At 50.5% G+C, this 12,500-nt stretch overlaps 1 protein-coding gene across 5 annotated transcripts in view; it reads right to left on the bottom strand.

The window, feature by feature from the left end:
* The window catches only part of megf6b (multiple EGF-like-domains 6b), a 73,270-nt gene that overhangs the window by 13,653 nt on the left and 47,117 nt on the right, over positions 1-12,500 (bottom strand). For all 5 annotated transcript variants that reach the window (XM_047810593.1, XM_047810590.1, XM_047810591.1 and 2 more), the window contains 16 exons: positions 12,404-12,500; positions 10,090-10,212; positions 9,807-9,956; positions 8,667-8,798; positions 8,413-8,541; positions 7,665-7,793; positions 7,365-7,499; positions 7,115-7,249; positions 6,846-6,971; positions 5,869-6,000; positions 5,435-5,563; positions 5,211-5,342; positions 4,428-4,556; positions 4,187-4,315; positions 3,959-4,087; positions 3,728-3,856 (listed from right to left, as the gene is read on the bottom strand). The exon at positions 12,404-12,500 is cut by the window's right edge and continues 29 nt beyond it. In XM_047810593.1, the coding sequence (XP_047666549.1) occupies positions 3,728-3,856; positions 3,959-4,087; positions 4,187-4,315; positions 4,428-4,556; positions 5,211-5,342; positions 5,435-5,563; positions 5,869-6,000; positions 6,846-6,971; positions 7,115-7,249; positions 7,365-7,499; positions 7,665-7,793; positions 8,413-8,541; positions 8,667-8,798; positions 9,807-9,956; positions 10,090-10,212; positions 12,404-12,500 (2,065 nt within the window). The remainder of the gene's footprint in view (positions 1-3,727; positions 3,857-3,958; positions 4,088-4,186; positions 4,316-4,427; positions 4,557-5,210; positions 5,343-5,434; positions 5,564-5,868; positions 6,001-6,845; positions 6,972-7,114; positions 7,250-7,364; positions 7,500-7,664; positions 7,794-8,412; positions 8,542-8,666; positions 8,799-9,806; positions 9,957-10,089; positions 10,213-12,403) is intronic.

The raw sequence follows: 12,500 nt of genomic DNA, 5'->3' as shown, positions 1-12,500 counted from the left end.
CGGTGCTGAGAGAGCGGTGCTGAGAGAGAGCGGGGCTGAGAGAGCGGTGCTGAGAGAGCGGTACTGAGAGAGAGCGGGGCTGAGAGAGAGCGGTGCTGAGAGAGCGGTACTGAGAGAGAGCGGGGCTGAGAGAGAGCGGTGCTGAGAGAGCGGTGCTGAGAGAGAGCGGTACTGAGAGAGAGCGGTACTGAGAGAGAGCGGTGCTGAGAGAGAGAGGTACTGAGAGAGCGGTACTGAGAGAGAGCGGGGCTGAGAGAGAGCGGTACTGAGAGAGCAGTACTGAGAGAGAGCGGGGCTGAGAGAGAGCGGTACTGAGAGAGCGGGGCTGAGAGAGAGCGGTACTGAGAGAGAGCGGTACTGAGAGAGCGGGGCTGAGAGAGAGCGGTGCTGAGAGAGAGCGGTACTGAGAGAGAGCGGTGCTGAGAGAGAGCGGTGCTGAGAGAGAGGTACTGAGAGAGAGCGGTGCTGAGAGAGCGGTGCTGAGAGAGCGGTACTGAGAGAGAGCGGTGCTGAGAGAGAGCGGTGCTGAGAGAGAGGTACTGAGAGAGAGCGGTGCTGAGAGAGAGCGGTGCTGAGAGAGAGGTACTGAGAGAGAGCGGTGCTGAGAGAGCGGTGCTGAGAGAGCGGTACTGAGAGAGAGCGGGGCTGAGAGAGCGGGGCTGAGAGAGCGGGGCTGAGAGAGAGCGGGGCTGAGAGAGCGGTGCTGAGAGAGAGCGGGGCTGAGAGAGAGCGGGGCGGGGCTGAGAGAGAGCGGGGCTGAGAGAGAGCGGGGCTGAGAGAGCGGTGCTGAGAGAGAGCGGGGCTGAGAGAGAGCGGTGCTGAGAGAGAGCGGTGCTGAGAGAGAGCGGTGCTGAGAGAGCGGTGCTGAGAGAGAGCGGTGCTGAGAGAGAGCGGGGCTGAGAGAGAGCGGGGCTGAGAGAGCGGTGCTGAGAGAGAGCGGTGCTGAGAGAGAGCGGTGCTGAGAGAGAGCGGTGCTGAGAGAGAGCGGTGCTGAGAGAGCGGTGCTGAGAGAGAGCGGGGCTGAGAGAGCGGGGCTGAGAGAGCGGTGCTGAGAGAGCGGTACTGAGAGAGAGCGGTGCTGAGAGAGAGCGGGGCTGAGAGAGCGGTGCTGAGAGAGCGGTACTGAGAGAGCGGTGCTGAGAGAGAGCGGTGCTGAGAGAGCGGTGCTGAGAGAGAGCGGTGCTGAGAGAGAGGTACTGAGAGAGAGCGGTGCTGAGAGAGCGGTACTGAGAGAGCGGTACTGAGAGAGCGAGGCTGAGAGAGAGCGGGGCTGAGAGAGAGCGGTGCTGAGAGAGCGGTACTGAGAGAGAGCGGGGCTGAGAGAGAGCGGTACTGAGAGAGAGCGGTGCTGAGAGAGCGGTGCTGAGAGAGAGCGGGGCTGAGAGAGCGGTGCTGAGAGAGCGGTACTGAGAGAGAGCGGGGCTGAGAGAGAGCGGTGCTGAGAGAGCGGGGCTGAGAGAGAGCGGTACTGAGAGAGAGCGGGGCTGAGAGAGAGCGGTGCTGAGAGAGCGGGGCTGAGAGAGCGGGGCTGAGAGAGAGCGGTACTGAGAGAGCGGTACTGAGAGAGAGCGGGGCTGAGAGAGAGCGGGGCTGAGAGAGCGGTACTGAGAGAGCGGTACTGAGAGAGAGCGGGGCTGAGAGAGAGCGGGGCTGAGAGAGAGCGGGGCTGAGAGAGAGCGGGGCTGAGAGAGAGCGGTGCTGAGAGAGAGCGGGGCTGAGAGAGCGGTGCTGAGAGAGCGGTACTGAGAGAGCGGTACTGAGAGAGCGGGGCTGAGAGAGAGCGGGGCTGAGAGAGCGGTACTGAGAGAGCGGTACTGAGAGAGAGCGGGGCTGAGAGAGAGCGGGGCTGAGAGAGAGCGGGGCTGAGAGAGAGCGGTACTGAGAGAGAGCGGGGCTGAGAGAGAGCGGTGCTGAGAGAGCGGGGCTGAGAGAGAGCGGGGCTGAGAGAGAGCGGTACTGAGAGAGAGCGGTACTGAGAGAGAGCGGGGCTGAGAGAGAGCGGGGCTGAGAGAGCGGTACTGAGAGAGCGGTACTGAGAGAGAGCGGGGCTGAGAGAGAGCGGGGCTGAGAGAGAGCGGGGCTGAGAGAGAGCGGGGCTGAGAGAGAGAGGGGCTGAGAGAGAGCGGGGCTGAGAGAGAGCGGGGCTGAGAGAGCGGTGCTGAGAGAGCGGTACTGAGAGAGCGGTACTGAGAGAGCGGGGCTGAGAGAGAGCGGGGCTGAGAGAGCGGTACTGAGAGAGCGGTACTGAGAGAGAGCGGGGCTGAGAGAGAGCGGGGCTGAGAGAGAGCGGGGCTGAGAGAGAGCGGGGCTGAGAGAGAGCGGGGCTGAGAGAGCGGTACTGAGAGAGAGCGGGGCTGAGAGAGCGGTACTGAGAGAGCGGTACTGAGAGAGCGGTACTGAGAGAGCGCGGGGCTGAGAGAGAGCGGGGCTGAGAGAGAGCGGGGCTGAGAGAGAGCGGGGCTGAGAGAGAGCGGTGCTGAGAGAGAGCGGTGCTGAGAGAGAGCGGGGCTGAGAGAGAGCGGGGCTGAGAGAGAGCGGGGCTGAGAGAGAGCGGGGCTGAGAGAGAGCGGGGCTGAGAGAGAGCGGGGCTGAGAGAGAGCGGTGCTGAGAGAGAGCGGGGCTGAGAGAGAGCGGGGCTGAGAGAGCGGTACTGAGAGAGCGGTACTGAGAGAGCGCGGGGCTGAGAGAGAGCGGGGCTGAGAGAGCGGTACTGAGAGAGCGGTACTGAGAGAGCGCGGGGCTGAGAGAGAGCGGGGCTGAGAGAGCGGTACTGAGAGAGCGGTACTGAGAGAGCGCGGGGCTGAGAGAGAGCGGGGCTAAGAGAGAGCGGGGCTGAGAGAGAGCGGTGCTGAGAGAGAGCGGGGCTGAGAGAGAGCGGGGCTGAGAGAGAGCGGGGCTGAGAGAGAGCGGGGCTGAGAGAGAGCGGGGCTGAGAGAGAGCGGTGCTGAGAGAGAGCGGTGCTGAGAGAGAGCGGGGCTGAGAGAGAGCGGGGCTGAGAGAGAGCGGGGCTGAGAGAGAGCGGGGCTGAGAGAGAGCGGGGCTGAGAGAGAGCGGTGCTGAGAGAGAGCGGGGCTGAGAGAGAGCGGTGCTGAGAGAGAGCGGCAGGACGTCACAGACCGAGCTGTAGAAGTCATTAGGGGACGTTGTGCTGAGGGTAAAACCAACAAATGGAAAAATCTGACTGATAAAAACTGACTAAAGTTTGGTGTGAGATGCTGAGCGACCACACAGACACCCTAATCTCTATCTCTCTCTCTCTCTCTCTCTCTCTCTCTCTCTCTCTGTCTCTGTCTCTGTCTCTGTATCTCTCTCTCTCTCTCTCTCTGTCTCTGTCTCTGTCTCTCTCTCTCTCTGTCTCTGTGTCTCTCTCTCTCTCTGTCTCTCTCTCTCTGTGTCTCTATTTCTGTGTCTCTATCTCTGTGTCTCTCTCTGTGTCTCTCTCACTCTCTCTGTCTCTCTCTGTGTCTCTCTCACTCTCTCTGTCTCTCTCTGTGTCTCTGTCACTCTCTCTGTCTCTCTCTGTCTCTCTGTCTCTTTCTGTCTCTTTCTCTCTCTCTGTGTGTCTCTCTCTGTCTCTTTCTTTCTGTCTCTGTCTCTCTCTCTCTGTCTCTCTCTGTGTCTCTCTCTCCCTCCCTCTCTTTCCCTCCCTCTCCCCTCCCTCTCCCCCCCCTCTCTTTCCCTCTCCCCCCCTCGCTCCCTCCCTCCCCCCTCCCTCCCCCATACTCACCACGCTCACACACCGTCCCCATCCAGCCTCTGGGACAGGAGCAGCTTCCATCCGTGTTGTCACACGTCCCGCCGTTCTGACACAAACACCTCTGACTGCAGCCCGACCCAAACGAACCCTCTGGGCATTCTGAAGAAAATAAATAAATAAATAAATAAATAAAGCAGTTCCCTTTACGTGAACTACACCCGCTGCTCCAGCAAAGTGCTGATGTTCAGATTCATTCCTCACTCTGTGAGCAGTTCGGTCCCGTCCACCCTTCTGTACACACACACTGCCCGGTTGTGCCGTGGCATCGCTCGGTGTTCTGACAAGCGCAGGTCTGAGAACAGCCTTCACCGTAGAATCCAGGAGGACACGCTGGAGAACAGAGAGAAGAGAAGCACAGATGAGCAGGAGCACCAATCATCATGTCTGCATTTACATAATAAATAGAATGACAGGAAGTGTTCGACTTACTCAGGTTACAGTGAGGACCGATCCAGCCTGCAGGACACACACACTTCCCACTGAGCTGATCACAACTTCCTCCATTCAAACACACACACCTGTGCTGACAGTCCAGTCCATAATAACCCTGAGGACAGGCTGATGATACCACCCACACACACACACACACACACACACACACACACACACACATTTAATAATGTATACACATACTGGATCTAATGAAAGAAAAGCCAAGACAAAGACTTACGTTTCTCACAGAAGGTTCCTGTCCAGCCCACCTTACAGGTACACGCTCCGCTAACATGGTCACACGATGCCTCGTTATCACACTGGCAGCGCTGCCGACAGCCCAGCCCAAAAAACCCAGCAGGGCATTCTGGGAAAACATGAAAGTAAAGACACAATGATGAGACTCTTACACATCTGTAATGTATAAATGTTTGTGTCAGATCTTAGATCATTAAAGTAACATGATTTATTTAAACTGAGAGAAACAGGGTTCTAGATTTGGTTCTGAATTAGTGAACACTACATATTATATCAGGGGGTCACGGTGGCTTAGTGGTTAGCACGTTCGCCTCACACCTCCAGGGTCGGGGGTTCGATTCCCACCTCCACCTTGTGTGTGTGGAGTTTGCATGTTCTCCCCGTGCCTCGGGGGTTTCCTCCGGGTACTCCGGTTTCCTCCCCCGGTCCAAAGACATGCATGGTAGGTTGATTGGCATCTCTGGAAAAATGTCCGTAGTGTGTGAGTGTGTGAGTGAATGAGAGTGTGTGTGTGCCCTGTGATGGGTTGGCACTCCGTCCAGGGTGTATCCTGCCTCGATGCCCGATGACGCCTGAGATAGGCACAGACTCCCCGTGACCCGAGAAGTTCGGATAAGCGGTAGGAAATGAGTGAGTGAGAGTGAGTACATGTTATATGACATTATATACATCACAGAAGTGTTTCCTACTGACACAATGAGTGTGATGATGTCACTGGGTGACTAAAGGCCAGACAGAGCTGAAGAGTGTGTGTGAAACTCACTGAGGTCACAGCGTGCTCCTGTAAACCCAGCTTCACAGTTACACTGTCCTGTTACTGCGTCACAGCTGCCATCGCTGTTCCTACAGTCACACACGCTCACGCAGTCCAGACCCCAGTGTCCGGCATCACAGGCTGTAAACAAACAAACAAAATAAACGCTGCATATACAGAACATACAGGAATATAAATACATGGAGAGAAAACACGTGATGAAACACATCTACCTCTCCTGCAGTTCGGACCGGTCCGGCCGGCAGCGCAGGAGCAGCGTCCGCTCACGGGGTGACATCGCCCGCTGTTCTCACACACACACTTCATCTGACAGCTCTGACCGAAACGACCAGCTGGACACGCTACACACACACACACACACACACACACACAACACACACCGAAGCTTAGCATAACGCCATCGATATTAATCCATCCTGACGTTAAGATTTCAGTACATGTTAAATGTTATTTTACATGTTTTACTAGTTATTAGGGCAGGAAGACTGAGGTTACCATAGTAACAGACATAAGAGGGCGATGCGTCCCTTTCTGTTCTCATTCCACTGTATGATGTAAATATGATAATAAATAAACTCTGAATGTGATTTGTTTTACTCATAAAACCCGAGATTTCCTTCACATGTACACAGATTTACTTGCTCACAGTTTTGACAGAGTCGGCCCATGTATCCTGGTGGACAAAGGCATGAGCCGTCGTGTTTGTCACACACTCCTCCGTTTTCACACACGGGACATGTGTCCTTACAGTCCAGACCCCACTGACCTGCAGGGCATTCTGGGGGAGAGAGAGAGAGAGAGAGAGAGAGAGAGAGAGAGAGAGAGAGAGAGAGAGAGAGAGAGAGAGAGAGAGGATGAGAGATAGAGACAGAGAGTGACAGAGAGAGAGAGAGAATGAGAGAGAGATATAGACAGAGAAAGAGAGAGAGATAAAGAGACAGACAGACAGACAGAGACAGAGAGTGACAAAGAGAGAGAGAGACAGAGAAAGAGAGAGAGGGAGAGACAGACAGAGACAGAGAGACAGAGAAAGAGACAGAGAGGGACAGAGAAAGAGAGAGACAGAATGAGAGAGAGATAGAGAGAGAGAAAGAGAGAGAGAGAGAGAGAGAGAGAGAGAGAGAGAGAGAAAGCACTTTATACAACATCAAGTCCAGACCTCAAACTATTTACAGGTCCAATAATGTAAAAAGTTTTCACTTTTTTTACAACAAAAAATTCTAATTATATCAATAAGCAAACCACAGTTTCCATATGCCCCACCCACTTACATATGCCCCACCCACTTACATATGCCCCAACCACATACGTATGCCCCACCCACTTACATATGCCCCAACCACATACGTATACCCCACCCACTTACATATGCCCCACCCACTTACATATGTCCCGCCCACTTACATATGTCCCGCCCACTTTCCTGGTAAGCCTGAGACACATGGGCTGTATTTGCATACTGGAAGCTGATTGGCTGTTACATTTCATGAGGTAATACATTATTTTTATTAAGTTTATTTTTTTTTGACCAAATGTGTACAGCCAATTTCCTCCAAACTGTTATAATGAGTTAAAAACATATTTTATTGCCCTGAGACCTTAAATTAAACCCCTTTGTCTCACCTCCGTCACAGCGGCTGCCCGTCCTCCCTGCAGGACATCGGCACTGACCGCTCGCCTTGTCACATGGAGCACCTGAACAGTCACATGACTCCGAGCAGCCAATCCCAAAGTTCCCATCTGTACAATCTAAGAAAAGAGCACACGGTACAAACAGTGCTAATACTTAACCCCAGTGTGTGTGTCTGTGTGTGTGTGTGTGTGTGTGTGTGTGTGTGTGTGTGTGTGTGTGTGTGTGTGTGTTATTTACTCCAGTAGTGTGTGATTTTCACCTTCATCACAGTTTACTCCTGTTTTACCAGCCGGACACTGACGCTGACAAACTCCAGTCACAGGGTCACACGCTGCCCCGGACGGACAGGAACACTTCTGACCACAGCCATGACCATAGAAGCCTACATCACACTCTACACACACATATACACACACATATACACACACGTCAGACCCTGAGGAATATAAACCAACAATAACACAATAAAGTGTGTATCCTTCTCTCGCAGCTCTCTGTACGACTCTGACCTTTCTCACATTTTTCACCCTGATATCCAGGCCTGCAGGAGCAGGTGCCAGATCTCTGATGGCACTCCAGAGTGTTTTCCTGGACACACTTGCATTCCTCCGAGCAGCCGGGTCCAAACACCCATTTAGGACACGCTACGGAACGAGACACAGAAGATGTAAACAACAGAAGAATCCTATCCACCTTTTAACATAAAACCAAAATGAATTATAAATAATTTGATCCTGAATCGAACTACACGACGATGATGATGATGATGATGGTGATGATGATGATGATGTTGATGATGGGATACTCACGGAGGTGACAGAAGCGTCCGTACAGTCCCGGGTCACACAGACACGCACCGTATGTGCGATGACATCGTCCGTTATGCGCACAGTTACATTTCTTATTACACTGCTTTCCATACAGACCCTTAGGACATCCTGAGGGGACAAAAATCATTTATATAAAAGTCACAAGTCATAAAAAACAAATAATAATAGTAATGTAATTAGTAATAAATACAGAATTATTAAACTGGTGTCATGTTGTCATCCTTAGTATCTTTTAAACATTGCCAGGCCTTGTGTGTGTGTGTAGTGTGTGTGTGTAGTGTGTGTGTGTGTGTGTGTGTGGTGTGTGTGTGTGTAGTGTGTGTGTGTGTATGTGTAGTGTGTGATGTGGGTGTGTATGGTTGTGTGGAGTGGTAGTGTGGTAGTGTGGTGTGTGTGGTGTGTGTGTAGGTGTGGTGTGTGTGGTAGTGGTGTGTTTGTACGGTAGTGTGGTGTGTGGTGTAGTGTGTGTAGTGTTGTGTAGTTGTGTGTGTGTTTTTGTTTGTGTGTTTTTGTGTGTGTTTTGTGTTAGTGGTGTAGTTTGTAGTGTGTTGTTTGTGTGTTGTTTTTAGTGTTTGTGTGTGTGTGTTTGTGTGTGTGTGTTTACTTGTTGTGTAGTGTGTGTGTTAGTGTGTTGTATGTGTTGTTATTTGTGTTTGTTGTGTGTTGTTTGTGTGTAGTGTGTGTATAGTGTGTGTGTAGTGTGTGTAGTGTGTGTGTTTTAACTGACCGTCCTGACAGCGTTCTCCACTGACTCCCGGTGGACAGCGACAGCTTCCAGTCACCGGATCACACACACCTCCGTTCTCACACTTGCACTGGGATGAACAGTTTCTGCCAAACCAACCCTCAAGACAAGCTGCATCACACACACACACACACACACACACACACGTCAGATATGTATACACACAATTACACAAATAAAAGTTGATGACAGAAATGTGGGCGTGGCTCTGAATTGATCTGTCCATCAGAACTCACTCTGGTTGCAGATGATTCCTGTCCAACCTTCAGGACAATCACATCCAGTTCGGTGTGTGTTACACACTCCTCCGTTTATACAGTCGTCACAGGACAAACTGCAGTCCGAGCCGAAAGTGTCGTTCAAACACACTGAGGACAATCAGAAGGAGAGAGAGAGAGAGAGAGAGAGAGAGAGAGAGAGAGAGAGAGAGAGAGAGAGAGAAACAGAGAGTGAGAGAGAGAGAGTGAGAAACAGAGAGAGGGGGAGGAAGGGAGAGAGAGAGCAGGAGAGACGAGGAGAGAGAGAGGAGGGGGGAGACGAGAGAGAGATGTAGAAGAGAGAGAGAGAGATAGACATAGACAGAGAAAGAGAGAGGGGGAGGAAGGGGGAGAGGGGGAGAGAGAGAGAGAGAGAGAGAGAGAGAGAGAGAGAGAGAGAGAGAGAGAGAGAAGGTTAGTATTAATGCAGGTTTGAAAACTAAAATAAAGTCTTCACTATTCAGCCTTTTATTTACCCAGAAGTATAACATCATTATAAATGACATAAACAACACACTGAGCTGTTTATCCTCATGCAAATGCTAATTTATATAAACCACACCCACTTTTCCTGGTAAGCCTGTTACACATGGCCTACATTTGCATACTGGAACCTGATTGGCTGTTTAGTTTCACGAGGTAATTATATTTAACTGAACAAATGAATGTCTTATTAAGGCCAACATGGCTGTTGTATATCTGACCAGATAGAGTCACTCTGCCTGTGGTGTGTCAGTAGTATGTCATTATGTAAAGCTGCTTATAAAACATCAGAGAGTCTTTTATAGAAAACGTCTGTCAGTGAAATGTTTTTGGTCCTTACAGCAACACCACTGCAGGTGAACTAACGGCCACATTAGTAGGAAATAACGGCACTGAAACAAGTTCCTCGAGTGTTCCTCCCCGAGTTGTCTGTGGAACCCTGGCTGTGTTTTTAATACAAGAGCTTTCAGGGTTTCCTCCAGAACAACAAGCCTGAGGTTCTACACAGGATCTGCTTCGTTCGTCTGCAGACGGCCGAGTATCACAAGATCCCACACTACCAACCAAAACCACACGACTGGATCACGTGTATGTAACTCCACACATCTGCAGATCGGGAGAAGATCGGCATCTAACCGAATTTTTCTGTCAGTGTGTTCTCAGCACGCAGCTCTCCTTCATCATCCTCGTAGTCATCATAGTGCTCCGGCTGTGAGGAATCCTTGATCAGATTTAACAGCCAGGTCTCCTTCACCTGACCGGTGTGGAGAACTGTTCTGTCCAGAACTGAAAACACACACACACACACACACACACACACACACACACACACACACACACACACACACACGTTATGTTACATGACTGTAGACGTGTTAAGTGAAGGAGATGATGGTCAGAAGCAGTAACAGGTTCTCACATGTACAGGAGCGACGGTCCGTGTTCAGACCATATCCTGGTGTGCAGGAACACTTGAAGGAACCGGCGCTGTTCTGACACTCGTGTTCACAGCCTCCGTTCTCAGCCAGACACTCGTCTATATCTGTACACACACACACACACACACACACACACACACACACGCGCGGTCCAATAATAAACATCTAAACATTTATTGGACGAATCCGTTAAGAGAAACTCGTTAAGTGTCGAAACTCTTCCACTGAAGTAGAAGGATGATTATGGAGAACTTTTCATGCCGACGGAAATCGATAAGGGAACAAATTACAAACGACTTTAAACAGAACTTGACCCATGTTTGGATCAGAACCACTTCATCTGGTGCCAGCAGGGTTACATCAACACCAGTCCTACATTTAACCTCTTATTTCACACCACGTTCACATCAGTTTCCTGTCGATGGAACAGAAACATTTTAATGTTTATGATTTCCTGAATGACAAAAAGGAAGTAATTTTATTGAAGACTAAATCTGTCGATCGATCCGTCCGCGCGTTTACGATGTTGGTCCCATATAAATCCTACAAAATAGAATTCAATTCCATTATTGGCGGTTGTTGGGGACCGGAAACCCTTGCGATAGGTGAAAATCCGCGAAGTAGGATTGGCGCTAAGTTTGACCTTTTCACTGATGGTCATCATCTTCCTCTTCCTCTTGGGCTCACTAGAGGAATCTTTCGCAGAGGCACGGCGCTTAGGAGGCATCATAAGGGCTTAACGAGAAGTTAATTTCGAACACGATACGTGAGACACAGTTGACAGCGTGAACGAGAGTGGCGAGATACGACAAGGGAAGAGGCTGGGAGAGGATGCGATGATGCGCAGCCGATCAGCTCAGATCTCACACCGGGAACCAATCACGTGCCTCGTCTCAGTCTGAGGGTATGTACAAAGCCTCTGAGAGAGTTTCTCTTTGTCTGGCATCCTGGGAAACATTTTTATTTTTATTTTTCGATGAATATTTTTGAAAAATCAGCGATGCGCTGAGGCCGCGAAACATGAACCGCGAAACTTGAACCGCGAAGTGGCGAGGGATTACTGTAATTATATTCTACAATTTTTTTTTTTTTTTAAACAACGGACTGTTTCATAACGAAGATTTTCAGAAGTACAAATTAAAAATGATCCCAGGCGGTGAGTAAAAACTCCCTGAGATGAAATGAGGGAGAAACGCTGAGAGGAACCAGACTGAGGGGAAGCAGCCCATCTACAGCTGTGTACTGTATGGTCAAAAAAGTGCAACTGTGTAAACAGAAACACTATTGCCCCTTTTCCACCGGGGCAGTTTGAGTGCGGGTTCGGATCCTAATTTAGAACCAGTTCTGTCTTTTTCGACCGCCAAAGCACCGGCTCTGAACCAGGAAAAGTGGTTCTTAATTAGCACCAAAACGTTGCTGGTCTAGACTTAAGAACCGCTTGCGTCAGGAGCTGTGGGCGGGGCTGTGGGCGGGGCTACTGTTAGCACATTTGATAATGTACCTTAAGTATACTAATGTTTAATACACTTTTACTTTACCACGATATGATACATTATCAGCACACATGATAGTAGGTAGCTACATGCTAAGGCTACATTTTTTCTGTGTTAACGATAAAATAACGTTATGTACTTTATCGATTACAACCTCTGTTTATACAGATTACACGGAGCCGCACGTACACGTCGGATTCGCCGCGTTTGGGTGTTCATGTAGGTTCACAAAGCCATGAGCATTAACAGTAAAGCGACATCCGCCATTGTTGTTGTGTTTGTGTTTGTCGCTGCTGCGCTAACGTCGCTGTGTAACGTGACACGTATACAGTGACGTCACACTCGGCGCTGTGATGCTCTCTAACCGATGGAAAGGCAAACCGGTTCTTAGAAGGTTCTCCAGTGGAACCGACTCTGAACCAGCACCAGTGCTAGCTCTGAACCAGCACCCGGTTCTGTTTGGTGGAAAAAGGGGTAATGAACAACTACTAATAAACTAATACTAATGAATCAGTCATTTCTGAACTCAACAATGGAGATTTAAGCCTGAACCTAAAGCAAACCAAGGAGGATCATCTACAGCAACCGTCTTCAGAAGTGCAGAAGGATTCAGGATCACTTGTATCTCAGGACAAGTCTTAAAGACAATAATAAAGAGTCTACCAATTTCAGTCTGCTCTGAAGATATGGATGGGTCATAACTCTGTAAATCATCAGACTGAAGTACGACAAAACACAACGTGAAGTAAAAAATCAACACAATGCTCCGCGATGTCTCCGTGGATTTCAAGGCAACACGCACCGTCACAGCTGCAGCCGTCCGAGTCGAGCCTGTAGCCTGCGGCACAGTAGCACTCGTAGCCTCCTGGGTAATTCATACAGTCCTGCTCACAACACGA

The sequence above is a fragment of the Tachysurus fulvidraco genome, chromosome 2, assembly GCF_022655615.1.
Source record: "Tachysurus fulvidraco isolate hzauxx_2018 chromosome 2, HZAU_PFXX_2.0, whole genome shotgun sequence".
Classification (NCBI taxonomy): domain Eukaryota; kingdom Metazoa; phylum Chordata; class Actinopteri; order Siluriformes; family Bagridae; genus Tachysurus; species Tachysurus fulvidraco.
The sequence above is the reverse complement of the archived record's forward strand: the minus strand, read 5'-3'. Positions and strand labels throughout refer to the sequence as shown.